Source organism: Martes martes (assembly GCF_963455335.1).
Source record: "Martes martes genome assembly, chromosome: 7".
Taxonomy (NCBI): Eukaryota; Metazoa; Chordata; class Mammalia; order Carnivora; family Mustelidae; genus Martes; species Martes martes.
The window spans coordinates 131836746-131849954 of record NC_137894.1 but is presented as its reverse complement, the minus strand read 5'-3'; the positions used below and the strand labels follow the sequence as shown (position 1 = coordinate 131849954).

Genomic DNA, 13209 nt, shown 5'->3' with positions numbered 1-13209 from the left:
GAAAGACCGCAAAAGCTTTACTGATTTTACTCAATAAATCTCAAAACTATGATCTACAGGAGAAGTCAGTATAGACTGAGAAAAGATTATCAGAAGATCCAAACACCGCTTACCAAGGCTGGAACTTCAGTTACCTAATGTGGTCAGTCTGTTTCCCCATCAGTAACATGGGAACGAATGACATCTATCCTATCCCACGTGGTGGTTTTAAGAATCGTCATGAGAAAATCTTGGTTATATATTATGATAGGGTAAGAAACATCCACATGCTGAGGATAGAGAAACTGAGGCAGAGGTTCATGGCAACAAAATCACACAGGGACTGGGTCCGGAACCCAGAACTTTTTATTTCTACTCTAGGTTTCTACTCGTTGGGATCAAAAATGCCTCACTCCAAGAATTTACAACACAATTAACTTCATGTCCAAAAGCTAAACAAAATCTCCTGCAGAAAAATTCCTACTACATGAAGCTGCTCAAACTTTAAGTACATGTTTAAGATCATATTCATCAGATGTAACAGGGGGCATACTGGGATAATATTAATTAATTTTATTCCACCATGAAGTGAGTACCTCCAAACAGCTTTTAGTTCTCTCCCCGAGTAATGATCTTGTGTTCCCTCAAGTGCTATCTAAAGGCAATATCGGGCCGCAGCCCATTAGGTGCGTAGAGAGATGCAAAGTAAGCAGGAAGGTTTAAAGGGGTACAATGGATGTGAACATCATATTTTTATTAAATCCTTCTCTCTAAAATACCAGTAGCAAATTGCCTTACTGACTTTAAAGTACCTTTAAAAAATTAAAAGCGTATTTCTCACTCCCAGGGTTACAGGATAGAGAACCTGATCTCAACACAGTCTCAGTAACAGAAATAAAGGATTAGATTGTTCTAGGTGGGAAAAAAACATCAGATAGACAACAACAGTCATCGCTTTTACATCAACAGTTCTCCCCAGGGGATTGGAAGGTTGTAACAAATTTAGAAAGTTCTGTATCTTTGGTTTTCCTATTTTTGAGCTAAGACTCAGAAACTTTGGTGACGTGTCTGAAGCATTTTCGGTGGTGTTTTCCTGAGCTGAGGACAAAGGATGCTAGTCAGATCTTTTTCATCTTAATGATCGTAATTTCTTTTATATTGAATTTGAGGAGTGACACTTATTTAACAAGAGCAACAACAAAATGATAGATGTGTTGACTGCTGGCACAGCTCTTGCAACTCCTGAGGTCACCAAAAAAAAAGGGCTTTGTTCCTAATAGACGTCAGTCAGGGGGGAAATGTCTAGAATTGATAGTTTAGAAAGAAGATGAGTTCTCTGCAATATTCTGCACTGAATTTTAATTGAAATTGTCTTTGGGGGGATCTAATTGTTTACTCTTCCATTTTAAAATTGTCTTTAATAAGGTTATCTTTCAAAGCTATATTCATTACAACACCCCTTTCTTTGATTGGACCTGAGAAAAAACAAGGGCTCTCTATCTACCTACCTACCTTTCTATATCTTCCCCTTTTTGACCAAGTAGTAGTTGGAAAAGGAGCATTAGTTGAAAGAAGTGCAGCCAAAACCATAACCAAAGGAGGCATTCTGATTCCAGAAAAAATCAAGGAAAAGTATTATCATCAACTGTACTAGCTTGTTGGCTCAGGCTCTAAAGGAAGGGGTGGAAAGAATCAACCAGTCAGCGTGAAAGTTGGAAATAAAGTTTTTCCCCCAAGACACAGAGGCACGGAAGTAGTTCTAGATGACAAGGATTCGTTTTTATTTAGAGGTGATGCGTGACACTGTTGGGACGTACGTAGACTGGGAAAAAAATCACTATTGAAAAGGCATCACAGGAAGCCGCCCATTCCACTGAACTCTGAAAGCTCTCACCATGTAAAGAATTTCCATGTCTCTCTTTTATAATAAACTAATGACATCCAAACTTTAAAAACTTATAAATAAAAAATTAAAAAATATATATGGATGTATTTCATATATTCCTATATTCCATATATAGGACCATGAAAGTGGTACCACAGAACAATAATAAAGGAATACAGGTCCTGGAGTCAGGCTGCCAGGGATCAAAACCTGGCTCCTTATTAACTGTGAGGCCTTAGGACATCCCTGAACCTTAGTATTAAGCCTCAGATTCCGTATCCGTAAATTGGGGCTAATAGAAGCACCTACCTCCTGGGTTAATCATGAGGCTCAAAGGAACTGTCCTAGGGAAAGCACTCAGAACAATGCCTGGTACATAAACGTCAGTGGTTGTTATAGAAAGAAAGGGGGACAAAGGTATAACATCAACCGTGCAGGCATTCAGAAACCCACCACAGCCAGCTTCCTCCTCCTGTGCCTCCTCTGAGTTCCCTTCCTTCACCTTAAGACATTTGTTTTCAAAGCCACGTTCACTCCACTCCCTCAAACCTCACTCAACCTCTCTGGATTGATCTTTCCCAGTTGAAAAGTGGAAAATTTGAACTTGATCATCTTCAAAGTCCTCTCTGGTTTCTTCTTGTTTTTTTTTTTTTTTTTGGTTTTTTTTTTTTTTTGAAAAGATGTAAATTCTGAGTCTGTTGAAAGATACTATAAGCAAGGTGAGACCAGGGACTCAGGCCATGCGAGGATACGTTACCATGCTCGGTTGGTCACACCAACTGAGAAAGATGAGAACGTCTACTACCCCCAAAAGGAGAAACTGAAGATCAGGCTCTGCTCGTAAAATTAAAATAGAGAAGCAACAGCCACCCTTGGATAAATCTTTCCATGGGACGTTGCCTTGTTAGGTCTTCCTTGGGGTTCTCCTTTAGAACCCCAAGCTAGACTCTGAAATTAGGTGGCTTTTTATAATTTAAATTAAGTTTTGGGTTTTTTGTTTAGTTTCAAGTTCAAAGGCAAGCTGTCATTGAAAATGTTATGACTACAAACCACTACACAGATTTCAAATGATCGTATAGATTGGTTGGACATATTTTTATTAACATAGAAGCTCACACTTCACCAATGAGAGCAAGTCGCAATGCTATGAATCCAACATCTAAGTCAAAGCGACAGAACAGATGACAAGGAGGAGGAGGACAGCAAGAACGGGTTGTACCCCCTTAGCAGAAGTCAACGGGAACCAACTAGGTGGGCTTTTTCACACAGGTGAGCATGCAGGACAGGAATATTACAACATGGGGGGTTTATCCTATATTCTCTAGGAGCAGGGCCACATAGAGACTAGGCAAGACATCCCAAAAATGGATGAGGTTGTTCCTTTCATTCTCTCACGACTGAGAGCAAATGCCCAGGCCAGCACTTACACACTTCAAGCAGGAGAAAAGTAGAAATTCTTTCTGTCTCAGGCTACCAGGGGAGCACAAAGTGTCCATTCGTGGGTTTCTTTGCTTAGTCTTGGCTTTTGTTCGGTGGGTTTGTTATTTTAAGGAGAGGTCTCATTCATGAAGATTCCCAAAGTCTGGATTGTCAAAGTAGATCTTCCCAGACACTTAGAAGCAGCCTGTTGCCTGGGTGGCGGCTACTTGGCTCTCCCAACCCAAGCCACATGGCAATACCCGTGTCTCTGGACCTGTGCTCTCATGGAGGCCGGAGACCCTGACCACACTTAGTGGAAGTTTAGGATCTTCAGATCAGCAGCTCAGTGTTTTCCTAATCAGACGTCCTCTTTAATGTGGACTCATCCCCTTGGCAGCTAAGTCGGTCCGTGGAGCAGGGAACACCGCCCTAGACATGCAGACCCCGGTGGCCGCACTCTTTCATTCCACCCAAGTACAGCAGCCAGCCCCAGCCTCAGATCCCTGGTCTCCACCCACCAGGTGCAGCCAAGGAAGGCAGAGGGAGCCAAGCACTTCCCCAGCCACTTTCTCTTACGGTTGAAGCCAGAAGCCACAAGCCCACCATTCTCCGTACGGGGTCCCTCCCACAGTCCAAGCAAGCCTCAGTTGCCACACTAGGCCCAGGCCCACATGGGGAAGCATGCACGCACAGGACGCAGAGGGCCGGGGGGAAGACACTCTACACCCATAGCCAGGCCCATACTAACAAGGGGGTGTGAGCCCAGGAAAACAAAAGACGAGCCAGGGGAGGAAAAGGAAAAAAGGAAAGAAAAAACAAACTAACTAACAAAAAACAACAACAACAGAAAACAACTATGATGGTTTTGCCCTCCCTGTAAGACAGGCCAGCTGAGACGTACCTTTGAACTAGGACTGCACAGCTGTTCCTTCTTGGGACTGCCAACAAGGTGAACGGTCTTCTCCATCGCCCCAGGGACCTTGAACAAGTGTTGCTTTGGTTTATTTCAGGAGGTGCTATTGGAAACATAAAACAAAGTGCCTGGAGGGCACTATAAAAAAAAAAATAGAAGAAGAAACACGGGAGACTTGATCGTCCAACGGGAATTTATGTTTGTCAACAGGGGCCAGGGGAGAGGGACGTATACTGTGAGGTATCATTCTTCTGTCCGTGAGCGTGGCCTCGGGTTGCTTTGTCACTACCAAGTCCATGACTTTCCTTTTGTATTCCGTTCTTGTGTTTGGAAATTGCTCTTCACCAGAAGGAAAGTGAGGAGAAGCCCAGGGACGACGCCACCGCGGCTATGCCGGTGCCGGGAGGAGCCCAGGAGGCGCTGGCAGTCGGGGCCCAGGCACTGGAGGGAGGCCACACACGGAGGCCCAGACTTCCCAGGAGCTGCTGACATTTTCTCGAAAGCAGGGAGGAAGATGGAAAGGTCAGGGAGCAGAAATGGGGAGGGGGTCTGCTGTAGGGAGCCACACACTCCGTGGGGTACAAAAGTGCCATCATCTCCCAGCGAGGAAATCCTCCCGACTAGGTGTCTTTGAATCAATCCCTCCCCCAGCGGCTCTCTCCCAAGCAGGATATCGCGTCCATGGCTTTGATTTCCCTTCTCTCTCTCTCTCTCAAGAAAAAAAGGTCCATTTCTAATAATAGCTAGAACACATAAATAATCATTTTAATGTTATTCATTCTTTGTTTCCAAACCCAATGTTCCTCCTCTCTTCATTTTGCCAATAAATAGGAAAACTGAGGAAATTGACTCTGCTCATGTCAAAAAGATTCCCCACCCCCCCCACCTCCCCCAAAGAGAGACAATCCACCTAACTTCCCATTTCTACGGAAAATGAACAGCACGTCATGATGGCATCTCTCTGAAGGACTGTTATCCTACTCTTTTGTTCTGTTTTGTTTCAGTAGTTTGTGCTTCTGTTGTACCTACCCAAGACACGGGGGCAAGGGGGTGGGAAGGATGCGTGTGGAAGGAGAGAGGGAAAAAGCAAGGATGAAGGGAAAACCTAAAGTTGACTTTCATTAAAAAAAATGTATATCAGACCCAAAATAGTGACCAAAGTCAGAGGGCGACGGCTAGTCGCCCAGAGAGTCTGTTCCGTGGGTTTAGCAACTGCCCTTTTTATCTGCTGTGGGTGAACCCCGACCACTGCGGCGTCCTCGGCAGGAGCGAGGCTCTTCCAAATCGTCCTCATCAAAGCCGTGGAAAGTTGACGTGTCACTTTCTGACGTGGAACCGAATAAGTCCTCCGTGGTGCGTGCTGCGGCCGTTGCCTCCTCCTTCCTGCCTTCTCCTCCCAAATGAGCTGACATGTATGATGAATATATCAGCACATGGGTTAAGCAACAGACAGCATTATTAATATTCTTATTACATTCTTACAACGTTACTCTTAATAGCAAGACCAAAAACCCTTTCACACCAAAAGGGATTAGCTGGGTGCATCACCCGGCGACTGGGATTCAGGGTCACGGGACAAAACCAACATTTCAGGGGGAAAGGATTCCTCCCGCCCCAGAAAGGCACCATCTCTACGATAATGCATGTGTCCACAGCTCTGACAGCGACAGATTCAACCGCAGTCTGTCCTTCTCCTCTTCTGTCCGCATACATACGCATGCATGCCCGCTCAGCCCCGCCCCAGATAAGGAGTTGCCTTAGTGGTTTTTAAGCCTGGTTGGTATTTCTTTGGTGTTTTCAGTTGGTGTTTCTTTGAACACTGTTTGTCCTTCGCTTTGACAGTAGCTTTACAAAGGTATTACTGTCAGATAACCCATTCGAGATGGTTAAGCCTCCATCGTTTTATTTTTATTTGTACCCATTTCTAATCCCATTCTTATGGTACCCTTTCAGTTCTGCACTTAGAGCATGTAGTTCATTTGCACTGAAAGCGAGAAGTTGCAAAGTCTGATAAGCGATAGGCAATAGAAGAGTCTCTCGTTTTCTTTAACGACTGGAGGAAACTTCAGTGATCTGCACCCGCATACGCGCACCCGGGTGCACATACACACCTGTGTGCACACACATGCACGCGTGCACGCTCACAAACACACACACACACACACACTCCAGCCACTAAACACACCCAGGTCTTCGTGACTCCAGAAAGTCCAGAGTTGTCCAATCTAACTCAGAGCACCAAAAAAGCAGGAATTAGGGGTTGCAAAAGCCTAATAAAATATAATGTCCTGAAATCTAGAACACTCAGGTTTAAACTTATTCACACTGTAAATGGGACCCAGGACCACCCCCAAATGAGGTCACAGTGTTTCACTTATGGTGTCAATTTCAAGAATCTCATTTTCTCCCCAGGAAACAGAGGTAGCGGGGAAGATGGGAAGGGAAAGACAGTTTTTCTGAGCTTCACACTCTTCCTTGGAAGGACTCCAAGGAGGCCCTAGAGAAGTATTCGCCCACCTGCCTTCACAAGCATGTCTCATGGGCTAATGCCACCTGTTTATTCCCAAGGTGGTGGCTATTTCAGGAGCATCGGAGTTAGACCTTGACTAAATCATCCACCAAAATCGGCAAATGCAATGAGAACACCTAGGCTGGTATCAAATAGCCCCTGAGTCACATAGCAGACAGATCTTGGGTTGAGAGGGGTGGCGGGGGTGGAGGGTTGGGTGGAGGAATGCTGAATAAAGGCTGGGAGGAGAGGGGCTTTGGATAGACAATACCAACTGCCCACTTCTGGTCCCCTGTGGATCAGATCCAAGTACCCCACTGTTCGTAGGGAAGAAAAAGGGAAGATTCAAGCAGCTTGCAGTGAGCATTCTGAAGCTGCCCTTTCTAATGCACCCCAAACCAGAACAGTCCATCACGCTTTGCCTAGAATATCGCTCCGCCAGGTGACTTTGCTTCTGGCGATAGAGACTTTGTCTGATCGTTTGCTTTTAAAAAACACTGAATTGAATTTCACTTGATTCATTTTCTTTACTTATTTCTCAAACTATTCACTTTAAGTATTTAAAACCCAGAGTGCACTGTCACGTGAGCCCTCTCCTCTAAGCTAGCCCCGGCAGAATAAAGAGTTTAATGTGAGGTATCATGTTTGGAAAACAAAGGAACATGGATGGGCACCTGGTCAGGTCCTTAAGAGCTCAGTGCTGAGGGCATGTGCAATAGAGACCACAGTCCTTTTCCAATTACAGATTTGCTACTCAAGTCGGTCTGGAACCCTAAACAACTCCAACATCAAATATAAAAGGACGGAAGTTCAGGTTTGCAAGGGAAGAACTGAGTTGTTACAGTAAACCCAGGTGTGGTCACCTTGGTCCATCTCCCGGGCCTTGGAGCAGAAAAGACCTTAGGGAGAAATAAGGGAAGGAGAAGTGGCTTCTCACTGCTTACACCAGCCACCCAGCCAAACAGCATCTCACCCACTGGTCAGCGCTGGGTCAGACTAAAGATGAACCTGAGATCATTTCTCCTCCCTACCTTGTGCTTTTGGCTTCACTAGCACATCGAACAATATGAAAAGTAGGTCGCACCAACCAACCACAACCAGCCAAAGATAATGGTTTGGTTAGAATTGCAAAATGAAACATCTTAAACAAAACTTGAAGGCCTGAACTCAGTTTAAGAATGAGAGAATAAGTTCTAAATCTGTTTTGTCACTTGAGTCTTTGGAGAAGTCAAAGATGAAAATTTCAAAACATACCAAGTCAACTCCAGATCAGCCCTGAGAACATCTGACCTTTGGCCCCCTTGGTCTATCAGGGTCTCTTTTGCCTGTTTTATATGAGAAAATGGGATGTGCGGCCAATGGAGGTGGTCTTTACGCAGCTGCCCATGAGACCCAGGGTTTCAGACTCCCACAGTTCAAGACATAGCTGCTCTCCCTACATTTCTGTTTCCATACTCTTCCAGTTTGCCCCAGGCACGTCCATAGGACACACATATCTCTGTGTTAGGTACACACCATCGATACAAGGAAGCATGTTGCCTGTGTCTCTAGGTGTTTCTCAGACTTTCCCTCACTGCCATCCACGACAATACACACAAAGAAATATCCACCTCATGGAGAGGCCAGACACGAGCCAAAATCTCCTTTCCCCTCTTCCTACATCCCAGGGCACAACTTCTGGTTCTTAAGACTCAAAGAAGAAAAATATCAAAATGACCTGAAAACTCCTCTGCACTCAGAATCACCACCACCTCTTCTCCACTCCACCCTCCAGCCCTCACACAAGATGGCGGAGGGATACAAGTGAAACAGCTCCCGCTCTACAGGCACAGATGCAAGAAGGGGCCACACTCACCAGAGCGTCCACAGTCTGCACAGGACACCAGCTCTTCAGGCCGCCCACTCTTCTTGTTCATGTTAGAGCCCCCCAAGCAGAAGTCACAGTAGTTGTTGGGAATGACTGTCCCATCCGGTCCTTTCTGGGCTATAGAAACATTAAAAGAAAAAAAAATCTGATTTTAGGCTGACATGCGTTTCTACTGGCCCTTGTGCTACGTTTTCTTTTTGATCCTCTTAAGCTCGATAGTTCCTCTTTTTAAAAGATTTTATTTACTTATTTGCGAGAAAGAGGTAATGAGAGAGAGCGAGAATGAGAGGGGGAAGGTCAGAAGGAGAAGCAGAACCCCCACTGAGCAGGGATTCCCGATGTGGGACTTGATCCCGGGACTCCAGGATCATGACTTGCGCTGAAGGCAGTTGCTCAACCAACTGAGCCACCCAGGCACACATTCAACTCAATAGTTTTAATCCCTTGCAAGCTATCCAGAGTTTAGTTTAACTTCAGCAATATGTGCAATATTTTTTACAGAAACTACCTGGCTCCTCTGATCGCATTTCCTGGATGAACAAAGCATCCAGAAGGCCTACTAGTCAAGTCAACTTCTCTCATCTCTGAACAACCAGCCCTCAGGGCTCAGACCTCAAACAGCAGGTAGCAACCATAGACAGTGGTGGGATGAGTGGGAGAGAGAATGGGCAATGTCTAGGTTTTGCCCTTGGGAAAGATGCTCTTATTTGGGAGATATTCCTTTCTTCCCTGAAAATGAAAACAAAGAAGCACTGATGGTAGTCATTTCCAGGAAAGACACCGAAGATGCTTCTGGGGACTCTGATGAACAGCTTGCCAGGTACACAAAGGTCCACTCTTGTTCAGCCTCATCTCCCTGAAGTCCAGACTCATGTGTGTGGAGAGAAACCAGAACTGGTTAACCAGCAAACCTCAAGAGCCTAGAACCAGACCTGGGCACTCAGCTCAGCCTCTTGCCAAAGGTAAGTTGAATGGTGAGTTGGTGAGCGCGCCTTGAGGCTCAAGACCTTCCTAAGCCACCCCTGCCCGAGGTCCTTATCCAAAGGCAAAGAAAAATGTTGGGACATGATCTTAAAAAACAAAGCTTGTGAGAACGGCACATTCTCGAGCACTGAGATCATTCTCAGTTCTAGGGGCTGGCTGAAAAAGCTTGGACAGGTTTCTTTGCATGGGGAGAAATGCCTCCATTCTCCTGTTTTTTGATCCCTATTGTGGAGATTCATTTGTCACATGAACACTCCCTGTTTGCAACTAAGAAGAAAAGTCTGCCTGTTTATGGGATCGGCCTAAACCACGGGGGTATCTTCCTCCTCGCTATACCCAATGTCTGCTGCTATCTTTCATTATTTACTGGCTAACATTAATCAGGGTCCCGTAGGGTACGAATCTGTAAAAGGAAGCAGATATGTGAGCAGAAATACCATCCAGACAGTAAGTGATAAACGGATTCACCCACTTTAATATGATTCCCTCTGGCCTTCGCTTCCTCCATGCCTCTGCTTTGCCTCCAGGAATAGAAAAACTTACCTGGGGAAGGCAGAAGACAAAAGCTCGCAGAATTACATTATAGAGAGTTAATCCATTTATCAGTTGCTATTTGGATTGTTTAATCAGTTTCTAAGTCATTGATTTTCATCTTCAGGGAGGCAGACAATTCTCTGCAAAAAAAAGGTGTTGCTGTTGGGGGCAGACAGAGGAGCTGGCCACACCCTACGGCCTCTTGGGTGTGGATTTTTTCTTTATCACTCACTGCATCTCAAAGACACTACAGGTCATTAAAAAACGGTTTTGCAAATAATCTCCCAAATCAGTACCCCTGCAAAAATTGTCCTCTAAAATTTTCATTGCCCAAATCCAGAAGCAAGCTCCTTTCATCCCTCTCTCTCATTTGCCATCTTCAACATTTCTAGAACTCTCAAGAAAATCCAAGCATGTCTATGAAGCAAATAAACTCAGGATTTTCTCATTAGGAGACTATCCTAGAAATCAATCAAAAGGGGAACAGGAAAAAGTGGGGTGTATGAAATTCCGGGGCTGAGTGTAAGCCAGAGCTAACTTTCATGAGTGATAGGATCTAGAAAGAAAATATGGAGATGCCAGTCACAACTCAGGTAGCTTCCCATATGAAAAGCGATCAAAGATCAAAGACGTCCATGTGTATCATCCCACTAAAAATCTCAGGAGCCCCAGCCTCACCATCTACCTCTCCTGTTCTTTTAGGGACTTCCTCTTATGTCAGATTTTCTCTCCTTTCACAAAATCTTTAAGCAACCAAAGAATCTGGTTTTCTGCAACACAGTGTATGCCTTGTGATTTATGAGGATGAAGTAGAATAGAGTATAAGAACACCTGGGTGATTCTTCACGGCCTTTCCCACCAACAGACCATGGGTAGAATACCCTCATTGAATCAGGGGCTCCAATACTGCAAGAAATTAAAAATTCAGAAATGATCTAGTAGGGCAAAGCAGATGGTGATAGAGAAATTGGTCCTGTGTAAAAAAGAACAAAGGAACAGAATTTAATTCATCTAATGAAGAGAAATTTCTGAGAGGGCTGAATCAGAGCAGGATCCCCACATATATCTGTGTTGGTTGCTGGCCATACAAAGTGCCTGGCCAAGGGCGTAAAGAAGGTGCTAGACCCCAGTTGAAGGCCCTGTTGTGTGGAGCTGTGACATGTCAGGGCTGGGGGAGGGGAGGGGTACCATTTTAGTCTAGCAGTGACCCAGTAGAGAAAGTGACAGTGAATACCCATGCTTCATTTTTGGCAAAATCCTACACTCCTCTCGTAACAGTGAGCTCAGAGCCTCGTTTCATCGTAGTCAAATGGTGTAGGATTGACGAAGCCAAAGCTTCTGGTTCTGGTTCTCATACTCTTGGGTATTTAGGATTGGTTTCAGGGTGAGGGTTTTCCCATAGAGCTCTCCCAGGTCCCCAGCCAGAAGGACCCGTCAGGCCTTGGGGAGGCCATTCTCTTGACCTCACTTTCTGACCCTTCTCTTCTTTCTACGTGGGTGCACCTGCCTCAACTCCCTGTACTGAATGATCTCCTCCTTCAGGTCAGTTACCATGTCTAACTCATCACTGAAACACCTATAGGCCCTGCACCCAGGAAATGGTTAACCACAATGCAGAGGACGAATGGCTTAGAAAAGGATGGCAGAGATGTGAGCAGACAGCCCAGTGACACCCCTGGGACATCCTCCTAGTGGGGACAGAGCACTGTGTTTGTTTTCCCTGTGGTAGAGCTATCTGTCGCTCTGAATATCATTCACGACACGACTTATTTCCCAAGTCCTCAGAGAGACGTGCTGGTCCGCGTCCGGATGGATTAGTCAGTCATCTGGCCTGGTGTCAGGTCTAGCTCCCACAGTAAACGAGAGTGGGCGGCTGAGGGCCCTGGGTTGCTGGAATAATAACCCCACACACCCCTACTACGGGAGGGGAAACACCATCGTGTACGCAAACATGTAAGAAAGCATAAGACTACAATTCACTGTCCTTGAGAAGGGGACGCCAGCTTGCTCCTACCCATGCCGCCTCCCCTCCTGTTAAACAGTTTCTTGAAAAGAAAAAGAAGCAGACATTTATTACGCTATAAAACCGTGACGGATCTTCCACTGGAGGTTTTACGTACGTTGTTTCACTGATTCTCACAAAAACATGGTAAAACGGGGATTATTTGAAGATGACGTAACCACCGAAACCCAAAGAGATTATGGTCTTGGCGTCACCCCTGGGTCGTCTATGTCCCCAGAGACTCTGTCTCCTGGAAAGTCCAGAGGCAAATACTCCCTGGCCACACCTTGCATATAAAACATTTCATAAATCTCTTTAGACTCAACTTGACTCACCCAATACGTCATTTTGGAAGCCCAAAGGGATAAAAATGATTGAGATTGGCCTGATAAAAGCAGAAATTCCCTTTGAACTTAAATTTCATGTCCCTACCATCGTAATCCATACTGGGCGATCCTGTTTATTGTCCCATTCTCTGTGAAAACACTTCTCCGGAGAATTCCAGAGACTCTGGAAGGAATTTTTTTAAAGTAAGGCTCACACCACAGCTCTACTGGCCTATGGCCTGACCCAGCCATGAGCAATTTCCTGGTACCGTGTATGAGATCATTATAAAAAGGATTTTACTATAAATAGGAAGCTCACACAGACCTTGCAAGAGGGATTTAAATAGAGGTTCTGCTTCTGCTTATGGGAAATTGAGTCCCACTTCATAGAATAAGACAACGGGAGGGCAAAGACCCGAGTGGTTTCTCGATGGCAGCGTCCATAATGATGGATTTGGTTTTCTGTTGATTAATGTTCATGGGCTGAGATCATGTAAGAGATACAAGGAAGCTGCCAAGAAAATAAAGTGAGCCTTGAGACTTTAGGAATTTACCTGGGGGGGATAACTCTACAAAGCTCAAGGGGGGAGGGATGGAAATCAAGAACAAAGTTCATGAAGAAACACTCACACGCACGCACACATATATAAATAAATAGGAGGTGGGAGGGAGCCTCCCAATCAAACCAAAAGGAAAAGCCAAGCCCCAAAGAGTCCCACCACCACACTCAGTTAAGGGTGAGCAGTCCTTCTGGAAAGGTATTTACAGTCCACTTCCATCAGGCCACATGT

At 45.2% G+C, this 13209-nt stretch overlaps 1 protein-coding gene across 3 annotated transcripts in view; it reads right to left on the bottom strand.

Annotated features, from left to right (window-relative positions):
* DPF3 (double PHD fingers 3) overlaps positions 1–13209 on the bottom strand; it is a 256883-nt gene that overhangs the window by 49186 nt on the left and 194488 nt on the right. For 2 of the 3 annotated variants that reach the window (XM_080808592.1, XM_080808593.1), the window contains exon 8: positions 8561–8689. In XM_080808592.1, coding sequence (XP_080664718.1) covers positions 8561–8689 — 129 coding nt within the window. Of the gene's footprint in view, positions 1–4184; positions 5602–8560; positions 8690–13209 lie in introns of all 3 variants that reach the window. The other variant, XR_013967128.1, reaches the window with a different exon arrangement.